At 44.0% G+C, this 26,347-nt stretch overlaps 1 protein-coding gene and 1 pseudogene across 11 annotated transcripts in view; one reads left to right on the plus strand and one right to left on the minus strand.

The window, feature by feature from the left end:
- The window catches only part of DBF4B (DBF4B-CDC7 kinase regulatory subunit), a 61,669-nt gene that overhangs the window by 4,949 nt on the left and 30,373 nt on the right, over positions 1–26,347 (plus strand). Inside the window, exons 1-2 of one of the 11 annotated variants that reach the window (XM_063718236.1) lie at positions 12,555–13,651; positions 14,104–14,166. The exons of 5 other annotated variants lie outside the window; for them this stretch is intronic. In XM_063718236.1, coding sequence (XP_063574306.1) covers positions 13,633–13,651; positions 14,104–14,166 — 82 coding nt within the window. In that variant the 5' untranslated portion in view covers positions 12,555–13,632. Of the gene's footprint in view, positions 1–12,554; positions 13,652–14,103; positions 14,167–26,347 lie in introns of those variants that run through there. 5 more of the 11 variants (XM_054537108.2, XM_063718239.1, XM_063718237.1 and 2 more) reach the window with 5 other exon arrangements.
- LOC100448018 (large ribosomal subunit protein eL6-like) lies at positions 25,232–26,067 on the minus strand (annotated as a pseudogene).

Raw genomic sequence — 26,347 nt, forward strand, 5'->3', positions numbered from 1 at the left:
TCCCCAGATGTAACCACTATTCCTGAATTTGGTGTTTATCTTCTTCTTGAATGTTTTTAAACATAATACACATTGCTACATATATAATACATATTACAACATATGGATGTATCCATAAGATATCACATTGGTGTGCATGCTGTACTTTTCATTCTACAATGTGCTTTTTCACTCAAGGTTGTTTAAAATATTTACCCATGTTGGGCCGGGCACAGTCACTCACGCCTGTAATCCCAGCACTTTGGGAAGCCGAGGTGGGTGGATCATTTGAGTTTAGGATCTCTGGGCCAGCCTGGCCAGCATGGGGAAACCCCATCTCTACTAAAAATGCAAAATTAGCCAGGTGTGGTGGCACATGCCTGTAATCCCAGCTACTTGGGAGGCTGAGATAGGAGAATCGCTTGAACCCTGGAGGCAGAGGTTGAGGTTAGCCGAGATCGCACCATTGCACTCCAGCCTGGGCAACAAAAGCAAAACCCCGCTTCAAAAAAAAATATATATATATATATTTATATATTATATATATATAATATAGATCAATATATATTATATATATATATTTACCCATGTTGATACATGTAGCTCTTATCCATCCATTTAAATCACTGTATTCTGTTGCTTTAATATGCCCCAGCTGATCCATTCCTCTGCTCATGCATGGTGAGGTTAGTTCCTAGTTTTCCAGTCAGTGCATCAGTTCACATTCTTAGGTGGTCCCCTTGCCCACCATGGGAAAGTTCCTCTAGATCAGTGAGCATCAGACATTTTTGCCACATACTCTTAGCAGTAAAAATATTTTCAGCATGTACACCTAATGCACTAATATGTAGTTATTTATGAATTATTTATGTGAACTGCGATATCAAATTAGTATGTCCATCATAAAACATACAAAATAGAGAACTATTAAAAAATGAAGTATGCCAGGTGTGATGGCTCACACCTGTAATCCCAACACTTTGGGAGGCCGAGGTAGGTGGATCACTTGAGGTCAGGGGTTCAAGACCAGCCTGGCCAACATGGTGAAACCCCGTCTCTACTAAAAATACAAAAATTAGCCAGGCAATGGTGGTGGGCATCTGTAATCACAGCTGCTCAGGAGTCTGAGGCAAAAGAATCGCTTGAACCCGGGGAGCAGAGGTTTCAGTGAGCCGAGATTGAACCAGTGCACTCCAGGCCTGGGCGACAGAGCAAGACTGTGTCTGAAAAAAAAAAGAAAGAAGTAGATAATATAAATATTTATTATTTGTAGTATATCAAAAATCCTTAGTAAAAATAATGTAGTTGAAGATGTTCCATTACCACCCCCACTTCTTTATTTATTTTTATTTTTAATTGTGGTAAAATATATAATTTGGCATTTTAATCTTTTTTTTTTTTGGTAGAGACAGGATTTTACCATGTTGACCAGGCTGATCTCAATCTCCTGGCCTCAAGCAATCCGTCCACCTCAGCCCCGCAAAGTGCTGGGATTACAGGCATAAGAGATTGCACCCGGACCCATCTCTTTTTTTTTTTTTTTTTGAGATGGAGTCTTACTCTGTCACCCAGCCTGGAGTGCAGTGGCGTGATCTCGGCTCACTGCAAACTCCGCCTCCCAGGTTCACGCCATTCTCCTGCCTCAGCCTCCGGAGTAACTGGGACTACAGGCGCCCGCCACTGCGCCCGGCTAATTTTTTTTTTTTTTTTTTTTTTTGTATTTTTAGTAGAGATGGGGTTTCATCGTGTTAGCCAGGATGGTCTCGATCTCCTGACCTCGTGATCCGCCCACCTCGGCCTCCCAAAGTGCTGGGATTACAGGCGTGAGCCACCGCGCTCGGCCAACCTGGACCCATCTTAACATCCAACTATATAGCAATCCGTCCACCTCGGACCCCCAAAGTGCTGGGATTACAGGCATAAGGGACTGCACCCGGCCCCATCTTAACTCTTTTTAAGTTTACTGTTTAGTAGTGTTAAGTATTCATTACCTTTTTTTTTTTTTTTTTTTGAGATGGAGTTTTGCTCTTGTTGCCCAGCCTGGAGTGCAATAGCGTGATCTTGGCTCACCGCAACCTCTGCCTCCCGGGTTCAAGTGATTCTCCTGCCTCAGCCTCCTGAATAGCTGGGATTACAGGCATGCACCACTACGCCTGGCTAATTTTGTATTTTTAGTAGAGACGGGGTTTCTCCATGTTTGTCAGGCTGCTCTTGAACTCCCGATCTCAGGTGATCCGACTGCCTCAGCTTCCCAAAGTGCTGGGATTACAGGCGTGAGCCACCACACCTGGCTGTATTCATTACTTTAAAACTTTTGGTTTACCAATGTGTATTGCAGCTATTTAAGTTCTATTCATTTCAATTCTTGGTTTTCATGACTGTCTTGACTGCAGTCTTGACCCCTATGATGGACTCGTAGGGGTTTATTATAGTACTCTATCTACTTTCATGAATACTTTTTATGCTCCATTTGTCTAAAATCTGCATCATTGTGCTTAACAAAACCAGTCATTTTAAAATCCCATCTACCAAAACTTTTATTGAAATTGGACTCATTTCTATCTTCCCTGATTTTTTTTTTTAATTTTTGTGAGTACCAAGTAAGTGTATATATTTCTGGGATACATGAGGTGTTTTGCTACAGAATCTTCCCTGATGTTTATCAGTTGTTCTTTCCAAACTAATCAGAAGGCATTGCATTTTTTTCTTTTTTTGAGATGGAGTTTCACTCTTGTTGCCCAGGCTGGAGTGCAATGGCACAATCTCAGCTCACTGTAACCTCCACCTCCTGGGTTCAAGCGATTCTCCTGCCTCAGCCTCTCAAGTAGCTGGGATTACAGGCATGTGCCACCACGCCTGGCTAATTTTGTATTTTTAATAAAGATGAGGTTTCTCCATGTTGGTCAGGCTGGTCTCAAAACTCCTGACCTCAGGTGATCCGCCCACCTCGGCCTCCCAAAGTGCTGGAATTACAGGCGGGAGCCATCATGCCTGGCCTGTTTTCTTTTCTTTTGAGAAAGGGTCTTGCCCTGTCACCCAGGCTGGAGTGCAGTGGCATGATCATAGATCACTGCAGCATTGAACTCCTGGGCTCAAGCCATCCTCCCACCTCAGCCTTCTGAGTAACCAGGACTATATGTGCATGCTACCATGCCCGGCTAGTTTTCTTTTCTTTTTTTTTTTTTTTTTTCCTGAGACAGAGTCTCAGTCTGTCACCCAGGCTGGAGTGCAGTGGCGTGATCTTGGCTCACTGCACCCTCCGCCTCCCAGGTTCAAGCGATTCTTCCTGCCTCAGCCTCTCAGGTAGCTGAGATTACGGGCGCCCGCCACCACGCCCAGCTGATTTTTTTTTTTTTTTTGAGATGGAGTCTTGCTCTTGTTGCCCAGGCTGGAGTGCAATGGCACGATCTTGGCTCACTGCAACCTCCACCTGCCGGGTTCAAGCAATTCTCCTGCCTCAGCCTCCCAAGTAGCTGGGATTAAAGATGCATGCCACCACGTTGGGCTAATTTTTGCGTTTTTAGTAGAAACAGGGTTTCACCATGTTGCCCAGGCTGGTCTGGAACTCCTGACCTCATGATCCGCCCGCCTCAGCCTCCCAAAGTGTTAGGATTAGAGGTGTGAGCCACCGCGCGCGGCCTGATTTTTGTACTTTTAGTAGAGATAGGGTTTCACCATGTTGGCCAGGCTGGTCTTGAACTCCTGACCTCAGGTGATCCACCCACTTCGGCCTCCCAAAGTACTGGGATTAAGGGCGTGAGCCACTGTGCCCAGCCTGCCAGCTAGTTTTTTTAGATTTTTTTTTTTTTTTTTTTTTTTAAGAGAGACAGAATCTGCCTGTGTTTCCCAGGCTGGTCTCGAACTCCTGGCCTCAGGAGATCCTCCCACTTTGGACTCCCAAAATGCTGGGATTACAGGTATGAGCCGCCACACCCAGCATTGTTTTTTCTTCTTTTTTGGATGGAGTCTCACTCTGTCACCCAGGTTGGAGTGCAGTGGTGCAATTTTGGCTCACTGCAACCTCTGCCTCCCAGCTTCAAGCGATTCTCCTGCCTCAGCCTCCCGAGTAGCTAGGACTACAGGCGCATGCCACCACACCTGGCTAAGTTTTTGTATTTTTAGTAGAGATGGCGTTTCACCATGTTGGCCAGGATGGTCTCGATCTTCTGATCTCATGATCCACCCATCTTGGCCTCCCAAAGGCCTAGGATTACAGGCATGACCCACCGCACCCAGCCACCTTTTAAAAATATATATATACAGAGATAGGGTCTCACTCTTTCACCCAAGCTGGAATGCAATGGCACAATCATAGCTCACAGCAGCCCAAAGTCCTGGGCTCAAGGGATCCTCCCATCTTGGCCTCCCAAGTAGGTAGGAATACAGGCGCCCACTACCAGATCTGGCCAATTTTTTTTTTTTTTTTTGAGACAGGGTCTCACTCTGTTGCCCAGACTGGAGTGTAGTGGGGCGATCTCAGCTCACTGCAGCATCAACCTCCTGGGCTCAAGAAATCCTCCCACCTCAGCCCATTTTTTTTTTAAGTGTTTTATAGAGACAGAGTGTCACTGTGTTGTTGCCCAGGCTGGTCTCAAACTGCTGTCCTCAAGTGATCCACCTGCCTCAGCCTCCCAAAGTGCTGGGATTGCAGGTAAGAGCCACCTTTTCCTGCCCAAAACCCATTGAGACACTTGTTTGGAAGATTTTTAAATGGTTTAGAAAATTCTGTTTTATAGATTTTTTTCTTTTTATGGAGACAGTCTCACTCTGTTGCCCAGGCTGGAGTGCAGTGACACAATCTCAGCTTACTGCCAAGTGATTCTCTTGTCTTAGCCTTCTGAGTAGTTGGGATTACAGGCAAACACCACCGCCCCCAGCTAATTATTGTATTTTTAGTAGAGATGGGGTTTTGCCATGTCTTGAACCTGGTCTTGAACTCCTGGCCTCAAATGATCCACCAGCTTTGGCCTCCAGAAGTGCTGGGATTACAGGTATGAGTCACTGCGCCCAGCCTAGATTTTTTAATGTGAGAATCAGATGTTTTGTCTTATTTATTTATTTATTTATTTATTTATTTATTTATTTATTTATTGAGACAGAGTCTCACTCTGTCACCCAGGCTGGAGTGCAGTGGCACGATCTCGGCTTATTGCAAGCTCCACCTCCCAGGTGCACACCATTCTCCTGCCTCAGCCTCCTGGGTAGCTGGGACTACAGGCGCCCACCACCATGCCCAGCTAACTTTGTATTTTTAGTAGAGACAGGGTTTCACCGTGTTAGCCAGGATGGTCTCGATCTCCTGACCTCGTGATCCACCCACCTTGGCCCCCCAAAGTGCTGGGATTATAGGCATGAGCCGCTGCACCCAGCCCATTTTGTTTTATTTTTAAAGATGGCTCACATACCATTATTAGAAACAAAGTCATTAAAGATCAAAACATTTCCAAACATGTGTCTTCAAAATATGCTCTTTATGGCATGAGCTTCTCTTGATTAGTGGTGATTTTTTTCACCCCTTGGCCAGCTGACTTCTTCTCAACACTGGATTCTTACCAAACATTAAGAGTTTGTACCTGTAATACTCATTTGTATGTGAAGCACTAGGATTATTTGTAACTGTAATCTTGCTCCTTCACAAGAATCTGGTTAAGCCCCTTGTCCACTTTGGAGAGTTAGGAAAAATTAAATCCAGATAGCATAATCTGTAAATCCACTTATCTAGACATACGTAAACTGTATAAAGACTAGGTGTGGTGGCTCTCACCTGGATCCCAACACTTTGGGAGGCCAAGGCAGGAGGATCGATTGAGGCCAGGAGTTCAAGACCAGCCTGGGCAACACAGCAAAACTATTAGTAAATAAATAAAATAATGATAATAATAAAAACTGTGTAGAACACTGAAAAGCAAACGTGGCGCAGAACACTGAAAGAAAACACACAACCCCTCCAAATACGAAGCTCCTGACCTCTTACCCAGTTACCTCACCTGTCTTACATAACCCAGGATGTCTAACAGAGGCCCAATGTCAATCCACTTACTAAATATTAATAAAGCTTACTTGTTTTTCTTATTTTAGATAATATAATACACTTAAATTACAGTGTGTTTTTTCAGCACCTCTATGATCAATTTTTTTTTTTTTTTTTTTTTTTTTTTGAGACAGAGTCTTGCTTTGTCACCCGGGCTGGAGTGCAGTGGTGCAATGTTGGCTTACTGCAACCTCCGCCTCCCAGATTCAAGCGATTCTCCTGCCTCAGCCTCCTGAGTAGTTGGGATGACAGGCGCCCACCACCATGCCCGGCTAATTTTTGTATTTTCAGTTGAGACGGGGTTTCACCATGTTGGTCAGACTGGTCTCGAACTGCTGACCTCAGGTGATCTGCCCACCTCAACCTCCCAAAGTACTGGGATTACAGGCGTGAGCCACTGCACCCAGCTCTTTTTTTTTTTTTTTTTTTTTTTTTTTGAGGCAGAGTCTCACTTTCTCAACCAGACTGAAGTGCAGTGGTATAATCATCCCTCATTGCAGCCTCCACCTCCTGGACTCAAGTGATCCTCCCACCTCAGCCTCCTGAGTAGCTAGGACCACAGGCATGCACCACCACACCCAGCTAATTTTTTTTTTTTTAATTTTTAGTAGAGATGAAGTGTCACTATGTTGCTCAGACTGGTCTCAAACTCTTGGGCTGAAGCGATTCACCTGCCTCAGCCTCCCAAAGTGCTGAGATTAAAGGTGTGAGTCCCCATGCCTGACCTTTGTAATCATCTTGTACCTGAGGCACACCTTTCTTTTTTGGCCGGGGAGTGGTGGGGGGTGGAGAGTCTTGCTCTGTCGCCCAGGCTGGAGTGCAGTGGGGCCATTTCAGCTCACTGCCACTTCTGCCTCCTTGGTTCAAACAATTCTGCTGCCTCAGTGTCCCAAGTAACTGGGATTACAGGCACACACCACCATGCCTGGCTAATTTTTATATTTTTTAAGTAGAGATGGGGTTTCATCCTGTTGGCCAGGCTGGTCTTGAACTCCTGACCCCAAGTGATCCGCCCACCTTGTCCTCCCAAAGTGCTGGGATTACAGGCATGAGCCACGGTGCCTGGCCAAGGCACACCTTTCTTTGGAGACCACCGGCCCAGGATAAACCTAGAAGAGTGTTAGACTGAAGGGCATGTACCTTATTGGGTACTAAATTGCTCTCCCAAGGTTTGCCCCAGTTTTATACCCCACCCTTTTCTTTGCATTTTTACTAGAACTTGGTTTTAATACATGCTATTTTTTGCAGATCAAAAGTTATGAAGTGGCATTTAATTATTGTTAAATTGGTATTTTCCTAATTATTAGTGAGTCATAGCATGCTTTATGTTTATCAGCCCTTAAAATGTCTCATGTTTGTATTGCCTGTATTTTTCTTTTGTGTTATTTGTCTTTTCCACATTGATTTTTAAGAATCTACTTTTTCTTTTCCGTTTCATTAATTTCTATCCTTTGCTATTTCTGACTGTCTACAGCCTTTGGGCTCACTGTTTTGTTCATTTTTCTGACTTCTCAAGTTGAACACTTAGCTAATTCATTTTCAATTATTCTTATTTTCTCTTTCTTACTTTCTTATTTTCTTTTTCTTTCTTTCTTTTTTCTTTTTTTCTTTTTTTTTTTTTTTTAAGCAACAGAGTCTTGCTGTGTTGCCCAGGCTGGTCTGGAACTCCTGGTCTCAAGCAGTCCGCTTGCCTCGGCCTCCCAAAGTGCTGGGGTTACAGGCATAAGCTACCACTCCTGGCCTAAATTTAAATTTTAGATTCAGGGGTACATGTGCAAGTTTGTCACAAGGGTATATTGTGCGATGCTGCAATTTGGGCTTGTCGGTAGGTGGGTGGGAGGAGTGGGCGGGGGCAGAGTCTCCCTCTGTTGCCCAGACTGGACTGCAGTGGGGCAATCACAGCTCACTGCAGCCTTGACCTCCTGGGCTCAAGCGACCCTCTCACCTCAGCCTCTCCAATAGCTGGGACCACAGGTGCATACCTAATGCTCAGCTAATTTTTTATTTTATTTCTTGTAGAGAAAGATTCTCCCTGTGTTGCCCAGGCTGGTCTCAAACTCCTGGGCTCAAGTGATCCTTGGGCCTTGGTGTCCCAAGTGTTGGGATTACAGGCATCAGCCACCACACCTGGCCTGGGCTTCTAGTGATCCCATCACCCAGATAGTGAACATATTACCCACTTTCTCTCCAGCTTTCCCTCCTTTTGGAGTCCCCACTGTCTGTTGTTCTCATCTTTATGTCCGTGTGTATCCAGGGTTTAGATCCCACTTAAAAGTGAGAACATGCAATATTTAGTTTTCTGTTTCTGTGCTAATTTGCTTAGGAGAATGGCCTCCAGCTACACTCACATTGCTACAAAAGACATGATTTTTTTTTTTTTTTTTTGTGATTGAGTTTCGCTCTTGCTGCCCAGGCTGGAGTGCAATGGCAAGATCTCAGCTCACCGCAACCTCTGAGTTCCAGGTTCAAGCTATTCTCTTGCCTCAGCCTCCCAAGTAAATGGGATTACAGGCATGCACCACCACACCCGGCTAATTTTGTATTTTTAGTAGAGACGGGGTTTCTCCATGTTGGTCAGGCTGGTCTCACACTCCCAATCTCAGGTGATCCGCCCACTTCGGCCTTCCAAAGTACTGGGATTACAGGTGTGAGCCACTGCCCCCAGCAATTTCATTATTTTTTATGGCTGCATAGTATCCCATGGTGTATATGTACCACATTTACTTTATCCAATCCACCATTCACGGGTACCTAGGTTGTTTCTATGTCTTTGCTACTGTGAATAGTGTGGTAATAAACATAGTGCAGGTGTCTTTTTGGTAGAATGGTTTATTTTCCTTTGAGTATATACCAAGTAATGGGATTGTTGGGTCACATGATAGTTCTATTTTTAGTTCTTTGAGAAATCACACTGCTTTCCACAGGGGCTGAACTAATTTACATTCTCACCAACAGTATATAAGCATTACCTTTTCTCCATAGACTGGCCAACATTTATTATCTTTTGGCTTTTTAATAGTAGCCATTCTGACTGGTATGAGATGGTATCTGATTGTGGTTTTGATTTACATTTCTCTGATGATCAATGATATTGAGCATTTTTTTATGTTTGTCGCCACTTGTATGTCTTCTTTTAAGAAATGTCTGCTCATGTTTTTGCCTTTTTTTTTTTGACAAGGTCTTGGTCTGTCGCTCAGGCTGGAGTGCAGTGGCGTGATCTTGGCTCACTGCAGACTTGACCTTCTGGCCCAGGTGATCCTCCTACCTCAGCCTCCCAAGTAACTGGGGCTGCAGGCATATGCCACCAGGCCTAGCTAATTTAAAAAAATTTTTATATAGATGGGCCTCCCTATTTTGTCCAGGCTGACCTTGAACTCCTGAGCTCAAGTAAAGCCTAGGAGGCTTTACTTGCCTAAAGTACTGCAGTGAGCCGAGATTGCGCCACTGCACTCCAGCCTGGGTGACAGAGCAAGACTCCCTCTCAATAAATAAATAAATAAATATAAAAACTATCATTCTGGTTGCTGAATGGAGAATGGATTATATTGGGGAGAGATAGGAAGCTACTCGGGAGTAGAAGTGAAGAACTGACCGCAGTACTTAGGCAAGAAATGATAGCGGCTTGAACTAGGGTGGTGGCCTCCCAAAGTGTTGAGATTACAGGCATGAGCCCCTGCATCTGGCCTTTGCCCACTTTTTAATTAGGTTTTTTTTGTTGTGGTTGATTTATTTAAGTTCCTTATAGATTCTGGATATTAGTCCTTTGTCGGATGCATAGTTTGCAAATATGTTCTCCCATTCTGTAGGTTGTTTACTTCATTGATAGTTTCTTTTGCTGTGCTTTGGAAGCTCTTTAGTTTAATTAGGTGCCAGTTGTCAATTTTTTTTTTTTTTTTTTTTTTTTGTCGTAATTGCTTTTGAGGACTTAGGCTGATATCCAGAAGTATTTCCTAGGTTTTGTTCCAGAATTTTTAGTTTGATGTCTTACATTTAAGTCTTTCATCCATCTTGAGTTAATTTTTGTATATGGTAAGAGGTAGGGGTCCAGTTTCATTCTTATGCATATGGTTAACCAGTTTTCCCAGCACCATTTATTTAACAGGGAGTCCTTTCCGCATTACTTGTAGGTGTACAGCTTTATTTTTGGGTTCTTTATTCTGTTCCATTGGTCTATGTGTATTTTTGTGCCACTACCATGCTGTTTTGGTTACTGTAGCCTTGTTTAGTTTGAAGTCAGGTAATGTAATGCCTCTGGCTTTGTTCTTTTAGCTTAGGATTGCTTTGGCGATTCAGGCTCTTTTTTTCATTCTATATGCATTTTAGAATAGTTTTTTTTTTTCTGATTCTGTGAAAAATTACATTGGTAATTTGATAGGAATAGCACTGAATCTGTAGATTGCTTTGGGCAGTATGGACATTCTAATGATATTGACTCTTCCAATCCATGATCATGGAATGTTTTTCTATTCGTTTGTGTCCTTTATTATTTCTTTCAGCAGCAGTGTTTTATAGTTCTTGTAGAGATCTTTCACCTCCTTGGTGAGATGTATTCCTAGGGATTGTTTTGTGTATGTGGCTCTTTTTTTTTTAATGAGACAGAGTCTCGTTCTGTTGCCCAGGCTGGAGTGCAGTGGGGTGATCTCGTCTTATTGCAAGCTCTGCCTCCCGGGTTCACACCATTCTCCTGCCTCAGCCTCCCAAGTAACTGGGACTACAGGCGCCCGCCACCACACCTGGCTAATTTTTTGTATTTTTAGTAGAGACGGGGTTTCACCGTGTTAGCCAGGATGATCTCGATCTCCTGACCTCGTGATCCGCCTGCCTTGTCCTCCCAAAGTGCCGGGATTACAGGTGTGAGCCACCGTGCCTGGCTGGCGCTTTTTTTTTTTTTTGACAGAGTCTCATTCGTCACCCAGGCTGGAATGCAGTGGTGTGATCTTGGCTCACTGCAACCTTCGCCTCCTGGGCTCAAGTGATCCTTGTGCCTCAGCCACCCAAATAGCTGGGATTACAGTTGCACACCATCACTCCAGGCTAATTTTTGTATTTTTAGTGGAGATGGGGTTTCACCATGTTGGCCAGGCTGGTCTCGAACTCCTGGCCTCAAGTGATCCACCCGCCTCAGCCTCCCAAAGTGCTGGGATTACAGGTGTGAGCCAACACGCCCAGCCTTGTGTGTGTGGCTATCGTACATGGGATCACATTCTTGATTTGGCTCTCAGCTTGAACATTATTGGTGCATAGAAATGCTACTGATTTTTGTGTGTTGACTTTTTTTTAATCCTAAAATTTTATTAAAGTAATTTATTGGGTCTAGGAGCCTTTTGGTGGAGTCTTCATGGTTTTCTAGATATAGAATCATATCATCAGTAAACAGAGATAGTTTGATTTTCTTTTTACCTATTTGGATGCCTTTTGTTTCTTTTTCTTGCTGATTGCTCTGGCTAGGACTCCCTAAATACATTTATATTTTAAAGTATTTTCATTTTTTAGAGTTGCATAGTGTTGCACAGTATGACTACACCATAATTTATTTAACCTACTGCCCGTTGTTAATCAATATTTTCGTTACTTTTGATCTTTTGGTATTGCAAACAATGCTGAGGCAGATACCTTTATTATACAAATTCTGTCACACATGTGAAAAAAGAACATGCTGAACCATCTTGCCTCTTAAAGTTTCTGCTTGGAAGTGATGTCACTTTTTTCTTTTTTCATGAGCCAAAGCAAGTCATATGGCCAAGCCTTCGTTCGTTCATCAGGGCTGAGATGTATAAGCTTCCTCAGGGAGGAGTCCCACTGGAAGAGATACCAAGTTTATGTACTATATATACCTCTACCAGTGTTTAAAAAATATCACCCTGGGCCAGGCGCGGCGGCTCACACCTGTAATCTCAGCACTTTGGGAGGCCGAGGTGGATGAATCACCTGAGGTCAGGAGTTCGAGACCAGCCTGGCCAACCTGGTGAAACCCCGACTCTACCAAAATACAAAAATTAGCCAGGCATGGTGGCAGGCACCTGTAATCCCAGCTACTCGGGAGGCTGAGGCAGGAGAATGGCCTGAACCCAGCAGGCAAAGGTTGCAGTGAGCCAAGATTGTGCCACTGCACTCCAGCCTGGGCGACAGAGCGAGACTCGCTCTCAATAAATAAATAAATAAATATAAAAACTATCACTCTGGTTGCTGAATGGAGAATGGATTATATTGGGGAGAGATAGGAAGCTACTCGGGAGTAGAAGTGAAGAATTGACCGCAGTACTTTAGGCAAGAAATGATAGCGGCTTGAACTAGGGTGGTGGTGGTCTGATTCCAGATGTACTTTGGAGGCAGAGTTAGTAGGATTTTTTCTTGGAGTGGGGATGGGCACAAGGGAAAGTACTGAAAGATAACTTCTAGGTTTTTGGTTTGAGCAACTGGGTGAATGATTGTGACATTTGAGTAAACAGTAACATTTTACTGAGAGGGGAAGACCTGGGGGGAGAACAGGTGGTTTTTTGACAGGGGCAGCGAAACAAATGTTCTGTTTTGAATGTGTTCAGCCTGAGGTGCCTATTAGACATCCAAATTGAAATAGCCAGTAGGCACTTGAATATGTGAGTCTGGAGATCAGACAGGTCAAAGCTACAGAAAATCTGAAGGTGTGGCAGAGCTGAATTGTAAAGCTGTGGAGCTGGATGAGATCTCCTAGGGAGATAAGGGAGAGGGATAAGGGCTAAAGCGTTGGCATACTCCAACATATATAGGTGAACAGTGGCTTTGGATCCAGCAAAGGCGACGGAGGAGGAGCCATTGAGATAGGGAAAAAAACCGGTAGAGTGCTGAGTCATGGAAGCAAAAAGAAGAAAATATTTCAAAGAAGGAATAGTCCATCTATAAGTTGGATATGATGAGGATAGTATTTCAGACTGTGGAAATCACAGTTGACCTGGATAAGTACAGTTTTAGTGGGGAGGTCCCCAGCTCGCCACTGAATGATTTGTTATTAGATCAAATTTGATCTCTAATTAGCAGTCTAATTAGATGGGTTGAAGAAAAGATGGGACGTGAGGGATAAAGATACTTCTTTTGAGAAGTTTTGTTGGGCAGGTAATAATTGAAGAACAGGAGGGGGACAAAAATGTGAAGATGAAATGATGTGTAAGTGAAATCTTTATGTAAACTGCAAATGCTCTGTAAGTGTTAGGCTTATTTTGTTATTTAGTATTCAAACTTCTAGGAATTTCAATGCAGCTCAGTGTGAAGAATCACTAAAAAGCGACCATTAGTCCTCAACTTGAGGGCCGTTAAGGGACAAAGCCGTCAAGCCAGTGAAGAGCCGAGAAATGAAGAGACGGTTTGAGAAGGCGTAGGCGGTGGGGGAACGGAGAGACGAATCGCGAAACTAATATTGTCCTTCCAAGGACACCGTAGGGCGGATCTCGCAGCTACGGCCTCCTTTTAGGGGTGGAGCCGGCAGGAAATTTAAACTGAAGCCGCGGCCGAAAACGCCAAGAGATTGATACTGTAGCTGCCCCAGGATAACCGTGGCTGTGGAGTCGGGAAGAGCTCATGGAGCTCGCGAATGTAATACGGAGGTCTCTGAGGAAGGAGTGCGGAGGCCGAGAAGGAGCCGGCATTTGATGAGGGAACCGGGAAAGGGTACGGTTGCCGGGAAGGGGAGAAAGAAAGGCGGAAGGGGTCGTTAATAGCTGAGGCGAGGTGCGGGGTCGTGGAGGGGACTTAGGAATTGACCAGCGGGTAGGTGCCGAAGCTGAGGAGGGTATAGGGGCAGGGAAGGAGCCACAGGAGTTGAGGGGACCGAGGAATGAAGGTGGCAGAGGAACGTAGAGGACAACAGCCTGGAGGGATGTATGGAGATTAAGATGGACAGGAGGTGGCCAAGAGGTCACGGCCGTTGACTGAGCGGAGTCTGAAAGGAGGCGGAGGACATGAGGGACAAGAGCTTGGCGGGAGTCGCGGGATGTAGTTGAGTCTTGCTGTTCCCAGGAGTCGCGTTTCTGTGCGGGTTTTGGGAGACGGTAGTGGGCGGGAGGCATGGAAGGTCGAAGGGTTGGTGAAGATGGTTGAGCTGCTGTTATGTCCTTTCTCAGGAGACGATTGCCTCGAGCTGGAGAGTTCCATGGCTGACAGTAGGCTCCGGGCCCCGGACCTAGGTGGGTAGCGGGTCAGAACTAGGGACATGAGGTGAAAATTGCCCCAGGGTCTCTTGGAAAAGACCGAAAAATGTTCGCCCTGTTGGAGTTTTCTGATCACTCAGTGTTTTTATGTACTTATTTATTCATTTTATTTATTTATTGAGATGGGGTCTCGCTGTGTTGGCCAAGCTGGTCTCAAACTCCTGGCCTCAAGCAGTCCTCCTGCCTAGGCCTCCCAAAATGCTGGGATTACAGGTGTGAGCCACTTCACCCGGCCCACTTAGTGGTTTTATGTGTGTGTGTATGGACGCAGCATCATAGACCGTTTTGGGATTCATGGTAAAGGTCAAGTAAGAGTCATATTATGAACAAGATTAACAGACAGATGTGGAGTCAGGATAGAGTGACTTATTAAATTTATAAATTATTACATTCATAGTTGTTTACAATAAAATCCTTAAGTTAAACACTGCTACCTAATTAGGTAAGTATTTTAGCACATGGCACTTCCTCCGTACTGCCCCTTTAGTTAATACCATCTAGTTGTCCGGGCGCGGCAGCTCACGCCTGTAATCCCAGCACTTTGGGAGGCCAAGGCGGGCAGATCACGATGTCAGGAGATTGAGACCATCCTGGCTAACACGGTGAAACCCCGTCTCTACTAAAAATACAAAAAATTAGCGGGGCGTGGTGAGGCGTGCCTGTGGTCCCAGCTACTCAGGAGGCTGAGGCAGGAAAATTGCTTGAACCCAGGAGGCGGAGGTTGCAGCGAGCCGAGATTGCGCCACTGCCCTCCAACCTGGGCAACCGAGCGAGACTCCGTCTCAAAAAAAAAAAGAAAAAAAATACCATCTACTTTTACTTCTGGATTGTTAACAGATATGCCATCGGCTTGTTGCCTTTTAAACAGTAATCCACTTCATTTACTGAGTTATTTATTCATTCTTATCTATTGTTGCTTTTTTTTTCCCCTTCTGTTTCTGTGGAGAACTTCCCTCAAGAGTGTTTTCAAAAGGAGGCTTTGTGTGATAAACTAAGAATATATTTATTTCAGCCTTGTAGTAAAATTTAAGTCAAGATTTTTTTCCTTCAACACATTGAAAAATTACAGTATTTTCTCCTTGTTTTCTTCAGCATTTCTTTTTTATTCTCGTTGCTTTGTAAGTGACCTCCTTTTCTCATTAGATGTTTTAGATTATGTGAACCTATGGATTATATTGATGAAAGAAAAAAATATTTTATTTTATTTTATTTATTTTGAGATCTTGCTCTGTCACCCAGGATGGAGTGCAGTGGAGCAGTCATGGCTTACTGCAGCTTCAGCCTCCCCAGGATCAAGTGATCTTCCCACCTCAGACTCCCAGGTAGCTGGGACTGCAGGCACTCACTACCACGCCCAAATTTTGTTGTTTGTTTTGTAGAGACGAGGTTTTGCCATGTTGCCCAGGCTGGTCTTCAACTCCTGGGCTCAAGCGATCACCCTCCTCAGCTTCCCAAAATGTTGGGATTACAGGCATGAGCCACTGCACCCAGCCCGGTATTTTAGATTATACATTTTTATATTTGTTCTTAAAATTTACTATAAGACGATTATGTGTGGATTTTAGAGGGTTTTTATTTTCGTTTTTATTCCAGGTTTTTTTTTTTGTTTTTTTTTTTTTTTTTTTTGAGACGGAGTCTCACTTTGTCACCCAGGCTGGAGTGCAGTGGCACCATCTTGGCTCACTGCAGCCTCCGCCTCCAGAATTCAAGCAATTCTTCTGCCTCAGTAGAAGGGAATTACAGGAGTAATTCTGGGTAGCTGGGATTACAGGAGCACACCACCATGCCCGGCTAATTTTTGTATTTTCACTAGAGACAGGGTTTCACCATGTTGGTCAGGCTAGTCTTGAACTCCTGACCTCGTGATCCACCCACTTTGGCCTCCCAAAGTGCTGAGATTATAGGCGTGAGCCACCGCACCTGGCCTCCAGTTTGATTCTTTAGATTTTGTTTTTATTATTATTTTATTTTAGAGACAAGAACTTGCTCTGTTACCCAGGCTAGAGTACAGTGGCACAGTCATAGCTCACTGCAGCCTCAAAGCCCTGGGTGCAAGCAGTTCTCCTGCCTCAGCCTCCCAAGTAGCTTTGTCTACAGGTGCATGTCTCCACACCTGGCTTCCTGTTTGATTCTTGACATAGCTTAAAAGGCAGGCCACATGTGGTGGCTCACACCTGTAATCCCAGCACTTTGGGAGGCCAAGGCAGGCAGATCACCTGAGATCAGAAGTTCAAGACCAGCCTGGCCAATGTGGTGAAACCCTGTCTCTACTAAAAATAGAAAAAACACAGCCAGGCGCGGTAGCTCACACCTGCAATCCCAGCACTTTGGGAGGCCGAGGCAGGCGGATCACGAGGTCAGGAGATTGAGACCACGGTGAAACCCCATCTCTACTAAAAATACAAAAAATTAGCTGGGCATGGTGGCGGGCACCTGTAGTCCCAGCCACTTGGGAGGCTGAGGCAGGAGAATGGCGTGAACTCGGGAGGTGGAGCTTGCAGTGAGCAAAATTGCGCCACTGCACTCCAGCCTGGGCAACAGAGCAAGACTCCGTCTCAAAAAAAAAAAAAAAAAAAAATTAGCCGGCGTAGTGGCAAGCTCCTGTAATCCCAGCTACTTGGGAGGCTGAAGCAGGAGAATCGCTTGAACCCAGGAGGTGGAGGTTGCAGTGAGCCGAGACTGCGCCATTGCACTCCAGCCTGGGCAACAAGAATGAAACTCCGTCTCAGAAAAGAAAAAAAAAGCCAAAGTTTATCACAAAAAACAGGAGGCATGAGAGTTAATCCCCTTTCAGGCTGCCTGATTCCCACTTCCTAAAAAACAACCATTTACAGCTTTTAACTATTTCTTCTAGAAGTTACCACCTTATTTCTGTAATAATATGCTTATACTGTTTTAATTGTTTTCCATTTTGAATTATGTCTTCCTTTTTTTTTTTTGAGACGGAGTCTCACTCTGTCATCCAGGCTAGAGTGCAGTGGCGCAATCTCGGCTCACTGTAACCTCCGCCTCCTGGGTTCAGGCGATTCTCCTGCCTCAGCCTCCCGAGCAGCTGGGACTACAGGCATGTGCCACCATGCCTGGCTAATTTTTTGTCTTTTTAGTAGAGATGGGGTTTCACTGTGTTAGCTAGGATGGTCTCGATCTCCTGGTCTCGTGATCCACCCATCTCAACCTCCCAAAGTGCTGGGATTACAGGCATGAGCCACCACACCCAGCCCAATTTTTTGTATTTGATGGTCTCAATCGCCTGACCTCATTATCTGCCCTCCTCGGCCTCCCAAAGTGCTGGGATTACAGGCATGAGCCACCACACCCGGCCTATCTTCTTTTTTTTTTTATAGAGACGGGGTCTCACTATGTTGCCCAGGCTGGTCTTGAACTCCTGGGCTCAAGTGATCTGCCCACCTTGGCCTCCCAAAGTGCTGGAATTACAGGTGTGAGCCACCATGGCCAGCCAATTTTGAATTATACCTATTGACTGTCTCCGATGGACAATGAAGATTTTTTCTGTCCTACCACTTCTCTGCACCACACACAAACACACGTGCATTTCCTACCTTTCCTCTTATCCCTCCAGTATATACGTAGTAATTTTAGTTTAGTCATTTGTATTGACATTTTTTTTTCTTTTTTGAGACGGAGTATTGCTCTGTCACCCAGGCTGGAGTGCAGTGGCGCGATCTGGGCTCACTGCAAGCTCCGCTTCCCGGGTTCATACCATTCTCCTGCCTCAGCCTCTGGAGTCACTGGGACTACAGGTGTCCGCCACCAGGCCCAGCTAATTTTTTGTATTTTTTTTAGTACAGGTGGGGTTTCACCATGTTAGCCAGGATGGTCTCGTGATCTGCCCGTCTCAGCCTCCCAAAGTGCTGGGATTACAGGCATGAGCCACTGCACCCAGCCCAATTTTTTGTATTTTTAGTAGAGATGGGGTTTCACCATGTTAGCCAGGATGGTCTCGATTGCCTGACCTCACGATCTGCCCTCCTCAGCCTCCCAAAGTGCTGGGATTACAGGCGTGAGCCACCACACCCAGTCTATCTTCCTTTTTTTTATAGAGATGGGGTCTCACTATATTGCCCAGGCTGGTCTTGAACTCTTGGGCTCAAGTGATCTACCCACCTTGGCCTCCCAAAGTGCTGGAATTACAGGAGTGAGCCACCATGCCCAGCCAATTTTGAATTATATCTATTGACTATCTCCTATGGACAATAAAGATTTTTTCTGTCCTACCACTTTTCTGCACCACACACAAACACACATGCATTTCTTACTTTCCCTCTTATCCCCCCAGTATATACGTAGTAATTTTGGTTTAGTCATTTGTATTGACATTTTTTTTTTCTTTTTTGAGACGGAGTCTTGCTCTGTCACCCAGGCTGGAGTGCAGTGGCGCAATCTGGGCTCACTGCAAGCTCCACCTCCCGGGTTCATGCCATTCTTCTGCCTCAGCCTCTGGAGTCGCTGGGACTACAGGTGCCCACCACCAAGCCCGGCTAATTTTTTGTATTTTTTTTAGTAGAGATGGGGTTTCACCGTGTTAGCCAGGATGGTCTCGATCTCATGACCTCGTGATCCACCTGCCTCCGCCTCCCAAAGTGCTGGGATTACAGGTGTGAGCCACCGTGCCCTGCCGACATTATTTTCATTACGTAAACGTTATTCGGCCGGGCGCGGTGGCTCACACCTGTAATCCCAGCACTTTGGGAGGCTGAGGCAGGTGGATTACCTGAGGTTAGGAGTTTGAGACCAGCCTGGCCAACATGGTGAAACCCCATCTCTACTAAAAATACAAAAATCAGTAGGATGTCATGCACGCTTGTAATCCCAGCTACTTGGGAGACTGAGGCAGGAGAATCACTTGAACCCGGGAGGCAGAGGTGCAGTGAGCCGAGATCATGCCACTGCACTCCAGCATGGGTAACAGAGAAAGATTCCGTCTCAAAAAAACAGACAAAAAATTATTCACCACTGAGCTATATAATAAACTAGGAGATTTTCTTTGTTTTTTATGTATAGATCACTAATTCAGGTCCAAACTCTTCACCAGAGTATGGGCCTTCTCTCAGTACTTTCAAGCTCATCAGAGGATCTGTCAATTTGTCTTGGAGACATAGCGTTTTAGTACTCCAGTCTGGTCTGGCTATGTACTAGGCCTATTGCACTGATTTTGTCCTCCGATCTCCCCTCATTATTCTGTGGAATTCTTTTTGCCTCTTTCCTGTGTTGGATCCCCTGTATTTTAAATTCTGTATTTTTTACACCATGGAATACTACTCAGCCATGAAAAGGAACAAAATAATGTATTTTGCAGCAACTTGGATGGAGCTGGAGGCCATTACTGTAAGTGAAATAACTCAGGAATGGAAAACCAAATATCCTTTAGTTTTCACTTGTAAGTGGGAGCTAAGCTGTGAGGATGCAAAGACATGCAAAGTCATATAATGGACTTTGGGGATTTGATGAGGGGGAAGGTTAGGAGAGGGGTGAGGGATAAAAGATTACATATTGGGTACAGTGTACATTGCTTGGGTGACAGGTGCACTGAAATCTCATAATTCACTGTAGAACTCATCCATGTAACCAAAAACTACCTGTACCCCAGAAGCTATTGAAATAAATAATAATTTAAAAAATGAAGTACAAGTTTGGGGAGCCCCACAGCAATATTTGGCTTTCCTGAAATTCTGTATAAATTTAGACAAGACTGTCTCAACATTTATCCATCTATATGCCAATGTGGTAACAGTCTCTGTATGTTTTTTGTATTTGTTTTTAACTTTCACTTAACAAGTAATAAGAGGTATCCTTCATTCCATTTCTACCCCTTACTAACAGTATGATCTTGGGCATACAAGATTTCTCTGTGCCTCAGTTTCCTTATCTGTAAAACAGGTATAATAATTTTATCTTCTTTATAGACCTGTTGAGAATGTATTGTGCATAGCAAGTGATATATATTTGCTATTTTTATTGCTATTATTGTCAAAAATTATTAAATTTTGATTTTTTTGTAGAAGTGGAGTCTCACTTTGTTGCCCAGGCTGGTCTTAAAGTCCTGAGCTCAAGTGATCCTCCCACCTTGATCTCCCAAAGTGCTGGGATTACAGATGTGAGCTGCCATGCCCAGCTTATTATTTTTTTTTTTAATGGGCAGCCCCCAAACCAGAATAGGTTCAGAGAGGCTCCCATAGGAAGGCTTTTACATTAGCTGGTCTTCGGTATTGGCTACAATGTAAATCAAATCCTGTCTTTCTCTTCAGTATTCTGAAATTCCATGACAGTGTGTCTTGATGTGGGACTTTTTTCATTTATGGAGCAGGTACCTTTCAATCTGGAACATCATTTTCTTTAGTTCTGGGAAATTTTTAGCATTATTTCTATAATATTTCTCCTATTTTCTCTTTTCTGTTTCTGGAACTTTTATTGTTTGGATATTAGATCTCATAGATTCTTCCTTTGATTTTCTTGCAGGTTTTTTTTTTTTGTTTTTTGTTTTTTTTGAGACAGAATTTTGCTCTCGTTGCCCAGGCTGGAATGCAATGGTGCAATCTCAGCTCACTGCAACCTCTGACTCCCAGGTTCCAGTGATTCTCCAGTCTCAGCCTCCCAAGTAGCTGGGATTACAGGCACCCGCCACCTGGCTAATTTTTGTATTTTTAGTAGAAACGGGGTTTCACCATGTTGGCCAGGCTGGTCTCAAACTCCTGACCTCAGGTGATCCACCCATCTCGGCCTCCCAAAGTGCTGGGATTACAGGTGTGAGCCACCACACCCAGCCGATTTTCTTGTTTTTCTCTCCCATGTTGCATCTATTTGTCTTTCATTCTGTTCTCTAGAAAATTTCCACAACTTAATCTCCAATTTTAGTTGAATTTTTAATTTCTATAACATTTATAAATTTCCAAGAGCTTTTTCTATTCTGTGTATGTCTTTTCTTACAGTGTCTTGTTGTGCTTAATGGATATAATGTATTCCCTTTCCTCTCTCTGGTTGTTAATTGTACTGTTTTTGTTTCTTTTTAGTTTTCTTCTGCTTCCTACATTGTGTCTATTTCCTCTTCTTTTTTCTGTTTGTTAGCCTAATTTCTTTTTTTTTCTTTTTTTGAGGCAGAGTCTTGCTCTGTCTCCCAGGCTGGAGTGCAGTGGCGCGATCTCAGCTCGCTGCAACCTCCCCCTCCCAGGTTCAAGCAGTTCTCTTGCCTCAGCTTCCTGAGTAGCTAGGACCACAGGCGCATGCCACCACACCTGGCTAATTGTTTGTATTTTTGGTAGAGACGGGGTTTCATCATGTTGGCCAGGCTGGTCTTGAACTCCTGACCTGAGGTAATCCACCCGCCTTGGCCTCTCAAAGTGCTGGGATTACAAACGTGAGCCACCGCGCCCAGTCTAGCCTAATTTCTTGTTAGAAACTTTCTTTAAATGTCTGATGATCTTTGTTTACCTATTCATATTTAAGAATGAGGAGAAGGGGTTGTCAACTTGATAGACTTCATCGTAAGCTGGGACCTGGCAATTTTGTTGGGGAGGGACCTCAATTGTCACTACTTCGTATGTTTTTGTCTTGGGCTAGTCAGTTCCCTAGAGAAGAGTCCTCCAAACCTCTGTCTGGTAAGTATAAGCTTGTCAGCATTCTGGGAGCTCACTGGGGCAAGAGATCTGTAGGTCTTACTGTTCAGTATACAGATATTCTTTTGATCCTCTATGTTTTCACTGGGGCTTTATCTTTGCTTTCACCTGTGCCCAATGTTCCTCTAGTCTAGGGATTTTTTCAGCCCCAAGACTATTGACATTTTGAGCCAAGTAATTCTTTGTTTTCTGAGGTTGTCTTGTGCTTTGTAAGATATTAAGTGGCATCCCTGGCCTCCACCCGCTAGATGCCAGGAGCACACCCACTTCCCAGTTGTGCCAACCAAAAACATTTCCAGAGGTTGCCAAGTATCCCCTGAGGGGAAAAATCTCCCCAGTTAAGAACCACAGCTCTAGTCTTCTGCTGGGGTGGGAGAGGGTTCTGAGTGTCTATTCCTTTTAAAGGCTTTCAAATAATTGGTATTTTAGCCTACTGTTTCATTCTAGCATTCTACTCTATATGGTCCCTCTGATTGGGCCTTTCAGCTCTAATCAGCTTGCTTCTTGTTGGCTTAGGATTTAGCCTTCTCTCATCTCCTGTCTGTTTTTCACTCACCCATCTAATTTCCAGCTTCCAACATTTTGTAGCATCTCTTGCTTGTTGTCTTCTTGCCAGTATCTTTATCTATTTTTATTCTTTTTCTGTCACTTTAGTGAGATTTGGAGAGAGAACAGAAGTTCTTGTATTCATCTTCCACATTTATTCAGAAGCCTGGATCATTATTTCTTCAAATATTTTCTTCTCTCCATTGTTTTTCCCCCTTTGCAACTCTTCTGGTGTTGTTGACATTTCTATCCCTATCCTCTGCATTTCTTAAATTCTCTGATGTCCATTTATTTATCTCTTCGTGATACCTTCTGGAAGAGTTACTCAACCTAATTTACCACCTAACACTGTTATATTAGCTCATCTATTGATGTGGATAGATCTTTTCGTTTTTAATTTTAAAATAATTTCACAGTTATAAAAAAATTTCAAAAATAGTCAAAGGTTCCTACTCTTTACCCAGATTCCCCAAATATTAACATCTATGTAATAATAATACAATTAAAAAGATCCAGGCCAGGCATGGTGGCTCATGCCTGTAATCCCAGCACTTTGGGAGGCCAAGGCGGGGGAATCATTTGAAGCTAGATTTCGAGACCAGCCTGGCAAACATGGTGAAACCCTGTCTCTACTAAAAATACAAAAAAATTAGCTGGATGTAGTGGCAGTCACCTGTAATCCCAGCTACTTGGAAGGCTGAGGCAGGAGAATCCCTTGAATCCGGGAGGCAGAGGTTGGACTGAGCCGAGATCGTGCCACTGCGCTCTAGCCTGGGTGCAAAGCAAGACTTGGTCTCAAAAAAAAAAAAAAAAAATCCAGGAGGCTGGGCATGTTGGCTCATGCTTGTAATCCCAGCACTTTGGGAGGCTGAGGTGAGAAGATCACTTGAGCCCAGGAGTTCAAGACCAGAATGGGCAACATAGTGAGATCTCGTCTCTACAGAAAATAAAAAAAATTTGCCAGGTATGGTGGTGCGTGACATGGTGGTACACGTGGTCCCAACTACTCAGGAGGCTCAGGGGGAGGATCCCTTGAGCCCAGGAGGTCAAGGCTGCAGTGAGCCATGATCACACCACTGCACTCTAGCCTGAGTGACAGAGTGAGATCCTGTCTCAAAAAAAAAAAAAAGAAAAATAATCCGGAAATTAATATTGATATTATTAACTAATCTATAGATCTCATTCACATTTTACCAATTATCCCCCAGTGTTCTTTTCCTGGTTTAAGATTACGTGTTGCAGCTGGGCACGATGGCTCATGCCTGTAATCCCGGCACTTTGGGAGGCCGAGGTGGGCGGATCATGAGTTCAAGAGATCAAGACCATCCTGGCCAACATGGCCGTCTCTACTAAAAATACAAAAATTAGCTGGGCGTGGTGGTACGCGCCTGTAGTCCCAGCTACTTGGGAGGCTGAGGCAGGAGAATCGCTTGAACCTGGGAGGCAGAGGTTGCAGTGAGCCGAGATTGCACCACTGCACTCCAGCCTGGGCGACAGAGCAAAACTCCATCTCAAAAAAAAAAAAAAAAAAAAAAAGGTTACACATTACTTTTAATTATATCTCATTAGTCTCCTCCTGAGAGGAGGTCCTCATTCTTTCTGTCTTTGATGACCTCAGTACTTTTGAAGTCACCTCTAAATTTGGGTTTGTTTGGTATGTCCACATGATTGAATTCAGCTAAAGCATTTTTGGCACAGAAGTGATGTTATCCCCTCTCCAGTATGTGGTATCAGGAGGCACATGATGAAGATAAGATAAATCTCATTAACTTCGATCCCTTGATTAAAAGTGGTGTCTGCTAGGTTTTTCCACTGTGAAGTTACTGTTTTACCTTCTGTAATTAATAACTATCTTACAGGAAAATACTTTGAGACTGTGCAAATATTGAGATTTAAATTGTTTTTCTTTTAGAGCTGGCTTTGGGTGCTGCATGCCTATAATCCCAGCTACTCAAGGCTCAGGCAGAAGAATCACTTCAACCCGGGAGACGGAGGTTGTAGTGAGCCAAGAGCGTGCCACTGCATTCCAGCCTGAGTGACAGAGTGAGACTCCATCTCAAAATAAATAAAAAAAATTTTTTTTTTTTGAGATGGAGTCTTGTTCTGTCGCCAGACTAGAGTGCAGTGGCATGATCTTGGCTCACTGAAACCTCCAACTCCCTGGCTCAAGCAATTCTCCTGCCTCGGCCTCCCAAGTAGCTGGGATTACAGGCACGTGCCACCACGCCCAGCTAATTTTTGTATTTTTAGTAGAGACAGGGTTTCACCATGTTGGCCAGGATGGTCTTGATCTCCTGACCTCATTATCCACCTGCCTTGGCCTCCCAAACTGCTGGGATTACAAGCGTGAGCTACCACGCCTGTCCTATTTTTTTTTTTTTTTCTTAACAGCTTTTTTGAGTTATAGTTCACACACCACACAATTCATCCATATAAAGTGTACAATTCAGTGACTTAGTATGTTCACAGAATTGGGCAACCATCACCACAATCAATTTAGAACACTTTTCTCACTCCAAAAAAGAATACCCATTAGCAGCCACTCCCAAATTTCTCCTGACTCCCCAGCCCTAGTCATCTGCTAATCTACTTTCTGTTTCTATAAATTTGCCTCTTCTGGACATTTCATATAAATAGAGTCATAAAATATGTAGTCTTTTGTGACTGATTTCTTTCACTTAGCATGATGTTTTTGCAGTTTATCCATGTGGTGCCATGTGTCAGTACATCATTCCTTTTCATTGTTGAGTAGTGTTCCATTATATGGATATACCACATTTTGTTTATCCATTCATCAGATGGACATATGAGTTTCCACTTTTTTTTTAAGAGACACAAAATGTTATCAGTTATTAGGTTCTTAAGAAATTCAGAACACCAATTTGTGAGGATAAATTCCATTCGTCAGGGCAAACACAGATCACAAGTAGCCCTGGAGCTGAGGAAAGCTTTGATTTTTTTGTAAAACGTGTGAGTCCACAGCTTTCTGATAAGTCTTGCGCTGCTCTGTAATCTATTTCTCTTTTTCTGTGTCAAAGGTGTCACCTTCCTGGTGTTTAGGCTTCCACACCTTCTTAAAGTAAGCACCTGTAAGATGTTTTGCAATTTTTACATTGCTGCTACCAATTTTGGTTGAGGTGGCAATGACAAATTTCTGGTGTGTTCTTCGTAGAGGAACTTGATTGAGGATCAGAGGTCCAGTCCCAAGACCAGCTGCTTCAGGAAAACCACCCTCGCCTCTGTGGCGCCCAGTGAGGATGATCAGAATGGTCCTGGAGGTGATGCTGGATCACAGTTTTCTCACATGCTGTGGTTTTTTTTGCGTGGCTCAACAGCTTTAGAGGCACATCTTCAGTAGGATAATATCTAGGCATTTTGTGAAGTTTAACCACCTGGGTACCACTGTTCTTGTCAACACCAACTGGTTTTGTAACAGTTGCAAGAAACTTCTTTTTCTTTTCAACCTTGGATTTAGCAGCTGAGTACTTCTTCCTGGACATGGCCTTTCTGGAATACATAGCAGATCGGGAATATCTGCAATTCCTCTGACAAGGACAGGATTGTGGCTGCAATGGGGCTTCCCTGTCTTGGACGTTTTAGCCTTGAGGTTGCCCGTTTTCACCTTGCCACCAGCATCAGCCTTCTTGGCCTTGGGTTTCTTCTCTTTAGTATCTGGCTTCTCAGCTTTCTCACCCATCATCTTGCAAGATGGGAAAGACTCCAGCTTTTGGCTATATGATTAATATTGCTATAAGCATTCATTTACAAGTTTTCATGTGGCTGTGTTTTTATTTTTCAAGGATATACCTAGAAGTAAAATTGCTGGGTCATACGGTAAGTCTGTGTTTAACCTTTTGAGAAACTAACACATGGTTTTCCAATATGACTGCACAATTCCACATTCCCTCCAGAAGTATATGAGGGTTCCAGTTTCTCATATCCTCACGAACACTTGGTATTATCTGGCTTTTTTTTTTTTT

This window comes from Pongo abelii, chromosome 19 (genome assembly GCF_028885655.2).
Source record: "Pongo abelii isolate AG06213 chromosome 19, NHGRI_mPonAbe1-v2.0_pri, whole genome shotgun sequence".
NCBI classification, from domain to species: Eukaryota; Metazoa; Chordata; class Mammalia; order Primates; family Hominidae; genus Pongo; species Pongo abelii.